The 18,465-nt window shown below is 30.9% G+C and overlaps 1 protein-coding gene across 2 annotated transcripts in view; it reads left to right on the top strand.

Moving 5' to 3' along the window:
- Positions 1–18,465, top strand: part of LOC112686081 (LHFPL tetraspan subfamily member 1 protein-like) — a 327,428-nt gene that overhangs the window by 235,400 nt on the left and 73,563 nt on the right. For both annotated transcript variants that reach the window (XM_025558204.1, XM_025558203.1), the window contains exon 4: positions 18,219–18,385. In XM_025558204.1, coding sequence (XP_025413989.1) covers positions 18,219–18,385 — 167 coding nt within the window. The remainder of the gene's footprint in view (positions 1–18,218; positions 18,386–18,465) is intronic.

Consider the following 18,465-nt stretch of genomic DNA (forward strand, 5'->3'; position numbering starts at 1 on the left):
TCGTTGTTTAATCGGATTTAATGACAGTTGGTGAGTAGTTGAGTCCGTTACGGTTTGCTGATCAGACGAGATTGGTCGGAAGTTTTTGCTCAGTGGATAAACGGACGTAATAAGACGTCGCGTAACGCTCGGCAGACGAACTCGGTCAAATCTTAATTACGTGGCTCAGTGGCTTGACAACTGGGGAAATTAATAAACATAGGACGTGCACCCTGACCGGGTCGTCAGACGAATATTAAACTTTTAAAAGTTAATGAAAACATTAATTCGATCCCAAAAATTGATAAACACGCGAAATGCCTTCGGTCCGACGTTGTTAATTTGTGATTTTTTCTTTTTTCAATAATGTAACACGCGTTTATTCGGTTTTGATAAGAACAACAATGTGCGTTTATAGGGTTTTTTTACCCTTGTAAATAGTTTAATTTTTAATCCGCCCACCAGGACTTAAACAAAACCGGACTACTTGCACGAGAAGTTTTTTTCTCGTTAATTGAACTTTCCTTTTTTTTGATTAATTTCAAGTATTTAATATTTAAGTAATTATTTTACGATAAAAAAAAAAAAAAGGTTAAAAATTGAGAGGGAACAAGAAAATTAAATAAAGTCATTTTGAGATCTGGGGACAAAAAAAAAAAATTATTTTTCTTCACTGCCATCGCGTGCAATCACTGTCACCCAATACGATATCCCTCTGAATGGCGGTTTTGTCAACGATGCATTTTACTTTATCTTCGAGACTTTTGTTTCAGGATTTTAATATTTTTATTTTTTGTTATTCAAAACACTCGTGTGGATAGCGAATTTCACGTTCGTTTTGTTAACATTATATTTACGGTTGGACGAAAATGTCCGTGTTTTGATTCGACCTAACCGTACAGTAGTATTATTTTCCACTATAACCTCATCGAAATATTTGTAAAAAAAAAAAAAAACCTTAAAACGGTAATAGCGGGGAATCGCGTAACGGATGCGTTAAACTTTTTATAAAAAATATTTCATCTTTCGTTACGATATTTATATTCACGTACACAGTAACAATATTGCTCATTCTATAAAAGTTTTGCTTATTTACTTTTATTAAGGTAAAAAGTGTTCGCTTTCAAATGGCACGTGCTAAAATAAAACCAACCTTTTATGTACATATTTTATGAGTAACGAAATGGCATCATTAAAGTAAGCCGAATCGCATATCATCATCAACATGTTCAATTTTTCAAATTATTATAACGTGGTCCACGGTTATTCTGATTTTGTCTGCTTTTATACGCACTAAGTGTTCGCATCAATAACAACGATATATTAATTTAATTTATATAATTTACTCATAATTATGGACCTTACAACGCGTTTTCAATATATTTCATTCGTTCTTTAAATTGAAGTTAGAATATTATAACACCGTTTTGCGCTTGTAGTGGTCAGGATTAAATGTTGGTAATGGAGGGCCCATAGTCTAAAATATAGTGATAATTTTGGAGAATTATTTCCTTATTAACAGTCATAATACTTGTGCAATTTAAACTTTGGTAATGGTTTCTATGAAGTTTGTAAAAACCTTTGAGTTTGTATATAATTTAGAATAAATGTACTCCAATTCACTCACTCTCTTAGTTACACATTCAATCAATTATCTGCATTTACTATTTAATCAATAAAACCTAACTTAGGACAATGGAGGAAGGGGATCAAGCCCCTCGGCCTCCCCCCTTAAATCTGCCACTAGTAGGGTTTATATACAATTGTTCATCAACGAAATGTGTGACCAATAATCGGATATTATCGATGAAAATATTTGTGTAAACCTTAGTGTTGATTGTAATATGTTTCATTGTTTATATTTTATTTAAAATATACTACTCAAATCTAACAGATGACTTAAATGCAGGCGCGGATACAAGGGGGGCATGGGAGTGATGCCTCACGAAAAAAACGAAAAAATAAATATATATATTAAAGACCTACTAGGGCCGGGCCAGCCCAACCTGGTCCTCAAAAAGCCCGAACCATACTGACACTGGACCGGGAGCCTTAAAAAAAAATAATGAGGGCTAGATCGGACTTTCGTTTTCATAAAACTTTTCAGGCTGGGTCGGGCTGCGCTTTTTTGGTAGAAATTTTCGAGCCGAGCCGGGCAGGACTCTCAAAATAATAAAACCAAGGGTGAGTCGAGTTATTTTTTTGTAAAACTTTTCGAACCGGTTCGGTTAGAGGTACTTGTCTATTAGCGGGATTATTATTTCTATAGTATCATAGTACCAAGTACCAATATAAAATTGAAACGGTAATTTGAAGTATTTAAAGAAAATCCATTGTATTTGACTATGGAAATTGTTAACACTTATATGGGATACTATATTATAGCCGGTTTCAGCTGCCTAGTTTTAATTTTCCACGTTAATGTACCAGTGATCATATTTTGCGTACCTAAATTTGTTTGTTTGAATCAATATTATAAGATAAGTTTTTTTAATGTTACCTTTTAATTTTAAATTATTTAAAAAAAATAACATTAAAGAAAAAACTGTTGAAGCACCTATTACTTTTTAAAATATACAATATACATGCAGATTTATTTCACCTTTCTAAAAGTACAATAATAGTAAATTTATTGATTTAATTATTTGTTAAAAGAGTTACCTCGGTAGTAGGTATCACAACAATTTGTTTTTAAGATTATAATGAATAGGTAATTGAATAATAATGATGAATAATAAATAGTGACTAATTTGAAATATTATTTTTTTATTTGATTACTTACTTATATTATAATTTTTAGAAATATTATATTATATTTATTATATATTACTAATTTTAAAGTATAGGTACTTACTTGACACTTGTATACTTAATACCTATTTGACATTTTATTGCACAGTGCCCAGTGTCCACATAAGATTTAAATCCAAACATTGAATTTAACTCTTATCTAGTACTTACTATCTAATACTTAGTCTAATATTTATGGTTTATAAGAAATATAAGTTTTAATAAGTATTAAAATTGTAATTCATCCATTCAGGACAAAAATCGACGTAGTTATTATTTCCAATTTAAATGTATTACCGACTTTCTACTTTAATTTTTAAACATTTTTAATCATCTTTAGATGTACTTTGTGTGTTTATTGGTTATTTTTCAAATTGAGTTTTTGGTTTTAAATAAGAAATTTTAAGTATTTTCTGTTTGATTCAGTTTGTTTTTATCAAACTCCAGTGGCATCATTTGATAATGTTTAGGGAGAGGTGAATCACATTTTTGTACATGAACAATTATTACTCGCAAATATTTTTATAATATAGTTATTAGTTAAATATGATGTTCTAGAGCTAAAATTATATTTCAGACAACCAAATATTTTTAATAGCTTGGAATTATTTTCGGGCCAGGCTTGTGCTTTTTTTCATAAACATTTTTCGGACCAGTCAAACCGGGCTTTAGAAAAAAAATGTTGGACCGGGCTGGGCCGTAATTTATGGCCTTTGTAGGTCTTTAATATATATATATATATGTCAAGCAATGATAACAATTATATTTTTTCTATAGCAACTATGTATTGACATGTTTTTAAAGACCAAAATAAAATTAAATTTTATTGCATATCTAACATTTTTTTTTTAATTATTCTTAAATAAAAAGTTTTCTTTTCAATATAGTACCTACCTATTTTATTTTTAAACTTTTACTTTAAAGTTTATTCCTTTACAGTGTTATATTTTATTTATTATTAAACGGTAATACTTATAATATTATAGAATTATTGAATTTTATATATTATATTATGTCCAGAGTATAAAATGCCCTCTTAATAAATACTCTGGATTCGCGCCTGCTTAAATGTGATTGATTCGTTTCTACTACATATTTAAAATATTGATTTAAAATTTATTTTTGGTATATATGGCTTAATTAAAATATTTAATTGTGATCATTTTAAAATCAACTTTAAAATAACACGACGAATTTAAAAACTGAATTAACTTCTTTATGTACCTAGTACTTATATTTAGTGTTAAAAAAGGTGACAATATTTATTTTTCAAACTAATAATTAAATCATGTTTATAAAATACCAACATAAAACTTTCAATAAATTCTAAAGTCTTACATAAGTTGTAACTTTTTGTTTGGGTTTTACATAAGTTTGGAAATAAAAATATACATTTACAATATTATATAAACAAAAATGTCGAAGTTCCTCGTCATTTATTGTAATTTTCTTATAAAATGTTTAAATAACAAAAGACCATCTTAATTCTAAATCCAATTTATTCAATCGGTAAAACGAGGAAAATTTTGAATATATTTATTGTTCAAAAAGCGTACACGTTACGATGGTATACAAAAGAAAATATTTATTTAAAATTTAATTTCTTTTAGGTACTGCGGTACAGAGTTTTAACCCTATAAATCATGTTAATATTAATAATCAGTAATTTTATCGTTGAATAGTTCTTTAATTCAGTTATTGATTATATTTTTCTGTTTGGAAACTAAAAACTCGGCTCATAGTACATACAACATATTAAAGCGATGACAGTCGTAAAACTAAATACATACTATAAAAAAAAAAAAAAAATCATGATGCATAAAATCAAATATCATTATATATGAAACGGAAAAAGTAGGAAGTCAGTCAGAGTGTACCGTGACCGATCATTGTACACAATATTTGATTTACAAGGGCATAGTATGAATAATATTATATTATCCAGACATTTTACCTAGTGTCCAATTAAATTTGAGCATTGTAGATAAAATATTAAAAATATTAAAATAAATTGTTTTACTGATTATTTTAGTAAACATAAAAAAAAAAAAAAAAACGTGAAATATACACCTTGAATATTATTATTAATAGTATTAATATAAGTTATCCATTTAAATAGGTACCTACTATCGAAGAATTAATATTACAATCTAAAAGTTGCTTGAAATGAATAAAATTATTAAAAATTATACATACTATTTACTATTAAAATATAGTAATTTTAATTAATTAAATGCAAATTAATAATAAGTAATTTTAAGTATATAGCATTGTATTATTTTTTTATTTATTATTACATACACAACTATGACATTTTGAGTTTGAGCTACAAAGCGACCAGATTTTTTACATTTACACCGATCGGTTGTACATACGTAATGTATATGTATATGTGTATATATATACATCGTAATGTATCACAATAATTGTACCCTTAGGCATCCAAGTTAGTTTTCTCGCCGCTTCTCTTTAATATATTTGTAATGGTAGTACTTCAATAGGATGGATAAACACCTCTTTGCACATCGTAAATAATTTCCATTATAATTATTAATTTTTACTATCGGCCGCCGTCGTTGCGTACGTTTCGTACAATTAAGTAGGCATTTCATAAGACATAAAATCAAACGAACGAAATATGTAAGTATATGTACAGTTACGTATAAAACTTATTCGGTATAAAAATCCACAGCGCAGTAATTCACATTGTCCCGAAAATTCTTGTCCAATGACCGATTAATATATGATTACTTTAAGTGTTGAACCGCTAATTTTTTCTTTGCTCGAAATACTCGGACATTGTACATAGTGATCGCATTTTTTACTTTGCTAACTTTCGTTACTTTTGTAAATACTATTAAAACAATATTGATCTAAACTCGTTAAGTACGATTCGTTTTAAAAAACGATTTATGTGTTTTGTGATTTCACTGCAATTCTGTGATCCGTGCGATTGAAATAACATACAAGGTTCTTTTAAATTTCTTATTTCAAGTTAAAAAATAACATGAATATTTTCTTTTATTTATAATTCTCCTTTTGGTTTTTACTGTGCAGTTATAATTTATTTATTATTATTATTATTATTATTATTCTTTTTTAATAACACATGATAAACGAATAAAAAATGTTTATCCGAAGACTTCGGAGCTTAAAGCCAAGCACGGAAAGTTTTGTTCCCCTATGTTTATGAAACATTTGAGTGAAATTATGTGCTTTTCGGAACTCGTGCGGTAAACTAATTGAAAACATTTATTAATTGGACTAAATTCGTTTTCACAAGCATACATTCATGATGAAACTATTCATAGAATATAACACTTATATGCGCAGTTAGTCGATTCACCAACTATTACTGCTTTAAAACTTAAGCTATTGTACTGCGCAGTAGTTTAAAGTAACACAATGTACGTCGTACGTGCGATTATGATTAGTCGTACCTAATGTTACGGTGTACAAAACCCGTACGAAAGAAAAACAAGAAGAATTGATAAAGTTTCAAGTCAATATTCAGTATGACAACATACGTATATATATATATATATATATTTTTTTATTTGATTAAGAAGTTTTATTTTAATAAGTTTAATTTTTTTTTTAAATAAATGTCAACAAATATTTTCGTCATTACAAAACTTTTATGTCGTTACTTAGGAGAAGCGGTTCATAATGCCAAATATACTCAGTTAGTTTATTAAAAAAAAAATAAAAATCTAAAATCGATTAAATTAATTAGGAAGATAGTTAAAATTATTAAACATTTATAGTACATCATGGTACATACCAATAACAATTTTATTATTAAAAAAGAACAACTTGAACGTCGAGAATTCGAGTTTATCATTGCATTCAATATCATTTTAGTAAATCTTACTAAAGACTTAGTAAATCAATTGATTTACAATTCAAAGTTCAATCCTGTAATGACTCCTAATAGAAGAAATAAAAGTACTCAAACAACGTAAACTAAAAACTCTTAGATTAGATGAAATTCCAAGGTCGAGTGAGATACGGAGATGGGTGAATGGAATTGCTGTATTTTTAACTTGCAACCAATGCTCTTGAAAATATGATTCTGAGAGAAAAAATTCGAGTGGATAAATTTATATTTCTAAAGATGGTTCATATAGTAGAGGGACAACATTTTATGATGAGTTTGAATCAACTTTTAATGTTATGATTTTCGCAACAAAAAAAGGCATCTAATATTTTGAAAATTCGAAAATATCACGTACCTTAAAACTGCATAAACTTCATTCAAAAAGTTCAAAACTAGTATATCTACTAGTATATTTTGTTAAAGATATCTTTAACTAAATTACTAATATCGTTTAATAGAAATTCGTTGAAATATTCGATTTCATCAACATTTTATTTCGACGCGCTTATACATTATTATGCATATTTTTAGTCTTTTTAATTTTCTTTTTACTAATAACAAAAATACAATTACAATTTTCTATCTATTTTTCAGGCATAAAATATAAAATTGAAAATTGTATACATTTTTAATTACAATAATCTAATGGATTTACGTGACTTTTACCGTTTTATCAACATTTAATATTTAATGGCTCGTAATATTTTTTTTTTAATAAGCTCAATTTTTCTTTTTTAATCAGTTATAAACATGTATGATGAACTTTAAATTGAATTCTCAAGAATTTTTGTCAAACCAAAATGATTTCATTGACATTTTTGAATAAAATCTAAGAAAACGTGACTTTTCAATTTTTCTATAAACAGCACAAATAAAGCATTTGAAAATATATTAATTATGACAAACGTTGATACAAGCATTCAGTGAAAATTTCTTGTCCACATAATAATTATTTTTGTGTTAAGAAGAAAACAAAAATTTGATTTTGTCGAAAATCGGTAGGCCGTACATTTTGCCGTATTTTTATAACTTTTCGTCAATATTTCACAATTATCTAGAAAACTGTTGGGAAATTCATAAAATAACGTAATTTTCTAATGTTATTGCAAGTCCAGTCGAAATCGTGTGTACAGACATAAAAAAATAAACACACCCACTCACCCATCATGATAAAACTAATAGTTTTGACTATCGTTTTATTCAGATTTTAAACGAATATTTTTGTAAACACAATGTTTTTTTTATTTTATTTTTTTCAAAAACGTTCCATATGTGCATGGCTATTGTTAACGCCATCGCAGCATAAACGTATGTAGGACTATAATGTATTGCAGTACTAATTTGTTGTAATTTAAAAAGAAAAAAAATGAAGGTAATTGCATTAATTTACGGAACCCATAAGATAGGGATAAGTGGCGGTAACGCCGTTCGCACGCGGTACAGGATGAGGATAACCTATAAGAGACGACGGACGGCAAAAATGGTCGAGGGATGAACGGGGTGAAATAAAAAGAGTGGTCACGACCGTGGTTAGCTGGCGGTCTCAGTTATACGTGATGTAATTATCCCGAACGAATTTATTTGCACTGGATGCGCGCCCCCGTAAGGTCCGGTGGTTGACGGGGGTGGCACGCGGACGGTGAATGTACGGCAAGAGGAAGTATTTCGGAAAAACGGCGTAGATGAGGAGAGAAGCCGTGTATGGGTTCGACGTAGGTATAACGAATAGATATTACATAAAACGGACGGCCTACGGGCACGCATTATTAATTTTGTCCGACGGGCGAGGGAAAAATTAATAATAAAAGTTCCAACGTTACGGTCGGTGTATTATTGAGCGCGCGTTTACACGCACCCGTTCGTTTTACTACCTATTTGTTTTTATTATTATTATTTTTTTTTTTTTTTTATATATATGTATATAATATTATTATAGAAATAATAATCGTAGTAAAACAAAAATATTAATAAAAATCCACAAAACGTTTGTCGTCGGGAGGGGGGATGGTGATAAACGAGAAAGATTAACGATTTCAGCCACCTAACCGTATCGCCGCCACCACCACCACCACTAACCGCACCGCACCGGTTTCGTGCGAAATGCACCCCAGGCAATCACCTTCATATTATCGTCTGCCGAAACCGTCTAACCAAAACGCCATCGCAGCGTATCTCACCACGCAACGGAGCAACCCTGTCGACATCGACTCTTCAGAGATGTAGGGGATGATATCCTGTCGTTAATTTGTTCGCTTCCAATGGATACAGACATGCTTTGGCCTGTTTGTAGACGAGACTAAAAAAATAAAAAAAGCAAACTTTTCTGTTACCTTCAAATCGTATTGCAACGGAACAAAAATATAAATAAACACTACTCTATAGACTTTGTCGGCGTGTATGCGTGCGCATTCGATACTCTCTCTGACCCTCCGCATAACGTACTTCAAAAAATGTTTATTTTTAACATGCCAATTTATAACCGTGAAAGTGCAACTGTAGCAGTTACATAAACCTTTCGCGGAACCTCGGGTACGTGGTAAAATATTGTGATTAAATTTTTTTTTTCCCGTTCGTATCGTCATCCGCCAAGAAAATTCACAGCTCGATGCCTACGGCAAACACTTACGCTTAACACGCGTACGATGAAAACTAAAAATAGTACGGGTATCTGTATTACGTTTAAAGATTCGAATATGAAAAACTAACAGTGTAACCGAAAAATCATTACAGTTTATCACGACGATTTTCGTATAACTTTTTCCGCATTATGCTCAAACGCACTTTTAAAAATCACATCGTATACACCGTGAGCGAGTTGTGTTTGAATTCGCGCATGATATCGTAATAATCATTTTCACATTCGATGTACTCAAACTTGATCGCATCCAATCGTTTTCAAATGTCTCCATCGACTGTAGACAAACGATATCGCGTAATCGTCGGTATTGAATTGCAATTACTTTGTTCCGATAATGATTCAAACGATCGAGAAAAAAACACACACACGTTTTTATTGTACGACGCAAAATAAAACGCTTCCGAGACACCTTGTGATGTGCATTAATTAAAACAGTGCTTCTCAACTAGGGCAATATCGTCCCCCGGTGGCGGTGAATGAGTATCGAGGGGTGGATAGCTCGTTTCGGGTGGTTGGAGTGCGGTGAGCTCGTTTTGGGCGATTAAAGGGCTGTGAACTTTTTTCCGTTCAAAGCAACGTACCAAGATTTAACTGTAATTGTTTTCCATTTATCGATTTCTAAAATAAATTCGTGATTATGAAGTATAAACTACATATATCAGAGGCAGTGCAATATTATCTAATAACGAAACAAAGAAATCGACTAGACATCGTCAAAAGAGGAGACTTACAGCTTCATCTCACAAATTTTGAACTAAACGTAAAAAAATTGGCTTTGAATCACCAAGCATTTCACTGATCAACACATTTCAAAACATTTAAATTATCCTTTTAAATTATATTTAAACATACATTTTACATTTTATTTTTATTATATTTATATTTATATCTATATTACTTATTATTAAATTATAAAAATTTCATGTATACTGTTTTTATTTTTATTTTAATGAAGTCAAGGTGGGCCCTTAAAAAATATTTTGCTTCTTAGGGGGGATGGCAGTTTGAAAAAGGTTGAGAAGCACTGAATTAAAACTATTCGGAAACCACTGAAAATATGCATATCATAATATTATTGTGCATCTCATCATACGGATGTGACACGAATTTTATACGTGTGTCAAAATAAGTTCGATAATATTAAACTTTCACACGACACGACAATAATATATTATGCGAGTCTAACGCGGTGCATGCAGTAAGTACACTGCTGATGTATTATCTTCAACGCAGCCGTTATCAGGTTATGAAGTATACAGACACGTACTTGTACGTGTTTTTATTTATTTGATTCTCAAACGGGCTAGGTCCAATTGCAAAAGTTTGATGATTATGACAATCGTCCGTAAACGAACAATGTTATAAAAACAATAAAGTACAATAAACAAAATACGCGATACACTAATAGTTAAAAATGATGAATTAACAAGTGAACAATTACAATGCGTTTTAATCAATTCCACGTTTTGGGCAATATGAACAAATCGATATTTAACCCATCTGTAGTTTTAGTAATTTTATTTCATGCATAATAAGTCACTGGTGTGTGAAAATGAAATGTATTTTTAGATAGAATGTTACGAGTATTATGGCATGGGAGGAGAAACGATTTGTAACAAACTGAAATTAATCAACTTCTACTTGATTATTAACTATACGGAATATTTTATATCATCAGCATATACGAACTTAGTGCAATTTTTAAAATAAATGTCATCAATGAGTATAAGAAATGACGGTACGCGAGCGCATGGTATGACGGTAGCAGCAATAAAATGCACTGCAGCAAAGTCGCGGAATCGGAAGCGCTACCTTACAACAACCTAACCTAATAACCAGCATCTAATCTAAAGAGGATCAATCTGAGACTCGTGCTCCGGGCACGACAGAAGGCCATAAATTTCAACGCGTATTTTTCATTAAATTTTAATTTTTTTTCAAAAAAAAAAAAAAAAAAAAGAACCTTCTATTGACATATTATTACTACACAAATATTAACCAATAAAATAGTTTTAATATAATAAAATAAACAGTTGTACTAGCCCTCGGAATGAAAATTGCTGTATTATATTTTTGATATCATAGTCGCTTTATTAAATTAAGACGAAAGCTTAAGTTTTTTAGTATCAGTTTTAAGTTTTTTATTAAAAATAAACATTTTCATAACATATGACTTTATATAGTGTGATTATGTGAATATAGAATTTAACCTATTATATACTTTGAAATTTCCTGGAATAATCATTGTATTAACTCATTTTAAGTGAATTATTTATTGGTAACGTTTAAGGGCGCTATTATTACGTTGTACTCCAGGTAACATAATTAATAGATCTGGTATTAATCTAATCCACCTACGTAATTATCGATAATAATCTAACAATATACGCAGGCACGTATTTAGGTATTTATTTTGAGGAGGGGGCGATTAACTTTCATCGAAATGATTAGATGGCTTAAATAATAAGCATTAAAATTACATTAATACCCGAGCTGGAAATAGGTTGCTGCAATAAGTGTAACATTTTAAATACCTAGGCAGCTCAATTATTCGAGACAGCAGATGCATCATGGAAATATAATCCAGAATCGCACAGACAAAGTCAACGTTTTTGAATAAGAAACAATTCTTTATACTCCAATAGTATGTGTAACATGATGAGGAAACGCTTCGTAAATGTATACGTATGGAATGTGGCGCTATACGCAGCTGTGACGCAATAAATAAATGAACGCAGAGAGAATACTCAAGACCATCAAAGCAAGACGATGAAACATTATTGGTCGCGTGCCGGGGTACAAACAAGTTAATAGAATAATTTAAGTGAAAACTGAAGGCAAGAGAAACTGAGGACTTCCAAGAACTTATTTTGTCGAACAAATGATCTCCGACGCTAAGCCATCGACCTACACATAACTGAAGAAGTTAGCTGGAAACAGGGAAGACCAGAGGGTGACTGAAAATTCCACCGTAAAGTTGAATACGAAAATAGAGGTCGTGTACGCTGTCTTGATTTGCGGTCACAATAATAAAGGTATTTGGAGAGGCTTTTCCTAAATTACGCGCCTCGGTATAGGTTTCTTCACACGTCTGTTCTAGAACGACTGAACACAGTTACATTACGACGCTGCTAGTATTTGTGGAAGACGTGTACACAACACGTTCGTGGCCACGGAGATCGAAATCAGATGGGATCAAAGGAGTTGTTCGCGGAAGGTTTTCGCGATAAATCGCGATTGTATACAATTCCAAAACCTTTAGCTCGCACGGGTATCGTAACAATGGACCCTGGGCCGTTGACTTCTAGCAGGTCGAGCGGTTCGATTCTAAATAGCACACCGACGGGTTTGATTGTAAGCGAATACCGGGTGGCACGAAAAGACACGGGTACGGGATCAGAAATAAATCAAACCGTTCGCGCCACGAACGTTCCCAAGTCGTAAAAATGTTCTAATGTTTCGGTGGATAAATTTTTTGCGATCTGCTCGCACACCGAATGGGGTACAGCGAGCACGGTGCACACTGATCGAAATAATAGGTCGAAAGGAATGCGCAGCGGAGTAATTGTTGTTACGAAAATATTCCATCCGAAGAATTTATATTTTCCTTTCATCCTGAAAATGTTTTGTTCCTAGAATTATTGTGACTAAAACCCATTGCACTCATAATCGCATAGTAAGTATGCTTTAGACCTTTGTAAATACAGACGCTGCGTGCGTATACATACATATACAGATTACGCAATTGTACATTTTATAGTAGTACCGCGTAACGTTCTATTTCGGCAAATATTAATTATTAATGTTATCTCCTCCTCCTTTTTCTTCTTCTTATTCTTCTCATTCTTCTCCTTCGCATTTCTCTCAACTATTAGGGGTCGGCAGCAAATATATACCTACGTATATAATATATTACTAATGTTATAACTTGTAAAAATACATATTGACCAAATGCAAGTAAGCGTACCGTCCACCCACAACGTCTTCGCAAAATCAAGTCGAAACCATTATTCATTGTTATCTACTTGTATATTATACACAATCATCTCAATTTCTCTTGCCCCCTCCACTCACTTATGTTCCATCAAAAAAAACACCCCTCTGCCTGTCGCTGTCACTTTCCTATAATATATCCAAGCCAAGAGGCGTAGAAGGACTGGCTGTCGATTTATCTCAGCTCAACTAATGCTCGTTGTCTGATATATTATATTGGTATACGAGCCTCGACGACTACGGCTACGACCCTAAGCCCATAGGTACCTATCTATCGATCGGATTACCTTAATAACTATACCCTACGACGTAGAGCTTACGTCATCAGGCTACTTTACTCGTGCTGTGCATTATTATATGCTATAGATTTTGGCCACATCGCAGCAGGTTTTAGTTTATTAAATTCATCATAAAGTCTCAATTTGTTTTATATATTTTTTTCAATCCTCCTATACAATAACAAATATGTGTTACTAACATAACATAGTTTTTGTAGTATTAATGTTACCGTGTAAAAGTAAATATATTTATTAGTCTTTAACTCTGCCTTCGTTGATTATCATCTGTTCGAAAAATAGTTAAAAATCTATGAAATATTCTGGAGTTGAAACTATCTATAAATTTCAATGGCAATCATGCATAATACCATGTGTATTTACATTTAAAATCGTATTAAATTTCCAGTATATTATATAACATGAGTAGTAAGATAAAAAAAAATGTGTATACTACTTGCACCCATCATCGTTGTTTATGCATATCAAATATTCAGCTTTTATGTATATTTCATGTTAACATATAATATTATAACCTACACCAACGAACCTGTCATGAACTCATCGTCCTAACAATAATTTCGTATTGTATTCCATTTTAGATAGTATTTGTATGAAAATCGATACGGCACTCAGTCTTAATGTATTCAATATTTACTAGAACTCCATAGGGGCATAGGTTTAATACCTTCAGCATCTCTTCTGAATGTAAAATAAATATAATCATATCACGTCTTATCAAACACGATAAACCCGATTTTCTTCTATAATGAACAATACATGCTCAGACCACAATAAAACACACACACACACACACACACTCAAGAATGTTTTTCAGTGAGTTTTTTTTCTTATAAATTTCCATATGTAATTTCTCATGAGGATTATGATGTGCTTATGTATTCACCAATTCACCATTGAAAACATACTGTTGGTATTTATACGTTTCAACCTTTGAACGAGGACTTGCCGCTATAGTTGTTAACGCAGCTACCTACCGGTAGTACGAGTAGCATAACTAAAAATATACCAATATAAAAATAATTATGTAAAGTGGGTGCACATGGGGGAAGAGAATTGACAAATGTTATTAAAAAGACATGACGCGTGGTATGAACGGGCATAGACCAATTGCGCGAAAAAATGAATTTTTTTTTTTTAGGATCAATGTACCAATTGCGTTCCATATATATTTTACGGTTAGTATACCAATTGCACTATTCAAATTTGCCTACCTTCAGATATGAAAATATTGTTAATAAAATTGATTTATTATTGTAAAAAATTTGACTGTGAATTATAAGTTAACTGGTATAACTTTAAAGTTGAATTTATTTATTTATATTATTATATTATGTATTAATAGTAGCAAAAAAAATCAATTAGTGTATTATTTATTTTTATTTTATTTATAACTATAACTTTAATTTGAATAATTAACGATCAAATAGTAAATTGTTAAATGTGAAGAAAAAAAAATTATTCATTTATTTATATTATATTAAATATTTATAGACGAACAAAAATTGTTTAGTGTATTTATTTACTATATAATTATTATATTATATAATAATAATTATAACTAATAAGTTTTCCTTCGGTATTGTAAAATGTTTTGAGCGCAATTGGTCAATCGACCCTAAAATTTTTAGAACACAATTGGTATGTGAAAAGTTTATTTTATGTTTAATTAGTAAACTTCCGTATGAACCTAACACCTTACCTATTCTACCAAACTCATACCAGTTGAACTCTTCTTGAATGAAAAACATTTGGTTGTAAATGAAAACTATGGATAAAAACCTTAAATCTACCTTTCCATCTCTTTGGTAAATCACTTTTTCACATATGGTATGCTCAAAACAATTCGAAGCGAAACAATAATTATTATTTATCTTCTAGCGACTTAATTTTCAGATAAATATAATCGGACAGTTTTTCAGATCAAGAATTATATGTACAGTATATAATAATACTGTGATGAAAATAATAATGAAAAAAATTAATGAAAAGGTAGTGAGAACATATCAAAGAAAATGAGGAATAAATAGAGGGAGAGGGAAAGAAAAAGAGAACGAGAGAGGGAAAGAGAGATTTAAAGAGAGTTAAAAGAAGAGATAAAGGTATACAAAACGAGGGAGACAGGTTGATAGTACAGTGATGATAGTGATGCAAGGCGAGAAGAAGAGGAAGGAAAGCCTATGTACGAGTTATGAAGTCTTCTAATATCATACGGGTATTAGTTCGACGACGGGCAAATCCGATTTAATTGCGTATAGAATCAGTGTGTATATATGTGTATGAACGTACCATATGCCTGCGTGTCTCAAATAATTTCGTAAACATCTACTGACCCGGAAAAACAATAACGGAAACGATTTTGGCAGCAAGAAAATATAGTTCGGGAAAAGAATTGTTTTCTCTTTCTATGTATTTTCTGTTAAAGTTTATATCAGAATTACTCATTTTATGTGGTTATTATTATTTATATACACAACAAAGTTAGTTTATTGCATTTTCCCGCATTGCATTTAAAACAATTCCGAATCCCGGATTGAAAGAAATATGATATTCTTTAAAGGGATTCGACCACGTTGAACGGCTTTTTCCTTCCGCGTACCATATCATCCGATGTCATCTCGGTGATAAATCCAAATGTAAAACTGACCGAACATCAGTTTATTATGTTGCTCTGTAACTCTGTAACTCCGTCGCATCGTCAGCTGAATAATGTTATATTAGTTTTATCATTATGCGAATTGAAGCGTTATGCGATAATAACTTAACCGGCATTTCTAAATGCTATGCCACAGGTTAGGTTAGGATTAATACAATAGTATAATACGAGTACCAAAAGATGTCGAAAACTTTTTGGTATAAAACTAATCTTTATTTAGTATAACAAAAACTGAAAATAGCTTAATATTATAACAGGTTATAAAATGGTGCATTTCATCGGACATCAAAAAGATTATTAAGTGACTATTTTATGATAATATTAAATTACATAATTAATATAGTTAAAAAAAGTATATATAATTTCGTGGTTTAAGATTATTGATATAAAATACCTACCTTGGTAAAAAAATAATATAATTTATTCCTTTCGATTGCATTTACTATAGAATTATATTCTAACTTGTATACATAATATATAAATATCACTTACTCACTTACAACGATAAAACGTATTAACTTGATATTTGACATAGTCGATCTATTAATATTTTTAATGTGAAATTAAAAGGAATTCTTTAAAAATCGCATTCTCAATGGTCGAAACCGTTTTTTGCTAATTAAATATTCTCGTCGTACCCGTTTTCACTCTTTCGTTATTTAGAAAATATTTTCTTTTCCTTAGTATATTGATTTTAATAATTGCCGATTAAAGTAATGCGAATCAATGTTATATAAATAAAATAAAAAAAAGGATATACATCACTATAGAATATATTATGATTTTGTATATATAAATGTACATTTTTACATCGAAATAGTAATTATTCTAATCTAAAATTGTAAAATATCCCTTGAGGAGGCCGATTGATTCAGATATCATAATTTATTTTGAACAAATATCGGTATGAGCCGATAGTTAAGTTGCGTTTAGTTATAAAATCATCTTGGTTAAAAATAAACATAATACGTATCTATATAAATGTAAATACTTGCCGAACATGTTGTATGCGATTTTCTGTTATTGCTCACTTTAGGTGGTTAAAATGTGCATACGTTTCTGCGTGAACACTATTTACTCGAGTAATCGTAAGAAATCCGCTCAATCTCAAAGGTAAAACGAATTCGCCAATATTCCCTGTGGAATTTGAACTATGTAAATTATGTAAATGTGCATGAATGTGCACGCACACTTCTTTTGGCGTGCAATGCGGACCACACATCTTGCTTTTGAAAAAAATTTAAATTATATTCGATATAACCCTATGTTTTCACAATTATTTTTCTGGTAATTTAAAAACGATCTTGTTACAATTTCTCATTTTTGATTTCACTCCTCGTGCTGCATTCGCAAATTATTAATAATCATCCTCGAAACGCGATACGCTTGTTACGAATTGTACTCTAATCGCGGTATTACATTATACCGTATGTACACCGGTGCTGATTGTTTTTTTACGATCAACATGATCAAAAAAACAAAGAAACAAAAAACTTGAAAAAAATTTGGTTTTTTTTCTATAAAATTGAAAAAATTGAGTTTCATTTAAATTTCCAGAAAAAATGGTTTTTGGGGGGAAAAATGGATTTTCACGAAAAATTGGAAAATTTCTTTTTTTTTTAAAAAAAAAACACTTTTTTCCTAAGGATCAAAAAGTAGTAGTATGGGTGAATCTTTAGGATTCTGTACTCTCAGCCTTTCACATTTAACCTTTATTTATTAGTTAAATTAATAATTAAATTCATTTTTAAGCGTACCTACCTATAAATACAAATTATATTAATTATTGTCTGAAAAAAATTTTTTTTTCTTATTTTCCGAAAACAGGATTTTTTTGGAAATGTATTATTTGAATATTCTTAAATTTTTCTATATTTTCTGGGGCTTTGGGAAAAAACCCGTTTTTTTTCCGAAATTTTCCTGAATTTTTCAGCATTTTGATCCCTATTGTTTTTCATCCGTTTTCAAATCAAACGTATGTTGCAGGTTCAGCGACATCCCGAGCGTGTGGTGGCAAATCAGTACGGTGCTAATAGGAGGCGCGACCGCGATCACGGTCATCGTGGCCGTGTCCGCCGTATCCGCATGCTGCGTGACACACGTCATCCAAAAGTCGACAGCCAAAATCGCCGGATATCTACAGCTATTAGCCGGTGAGTAGCATGTTGGCATTTATTATTTTTTTTTTTTTTTACTTTCTTTCCGCCTTTTCACGCGCACACGATGTATTATT

Source organism: Sipha flava, unplaced genomic scaffold (assembly GCF_003268045.1).
Source record: "Sipha flava isolate LNK unplaced genomic scaffold, YSA_version1 2_pilon_pilon, whole genome shotgun sequence".
In the NCBI taxonomy this organism is placed as follows: domain Eukaryota; kingdom Metazoa; phylum Arthropoda; class Insecta; order Hemiptera; family Aphididae; genus Sipha; species Sipha flava.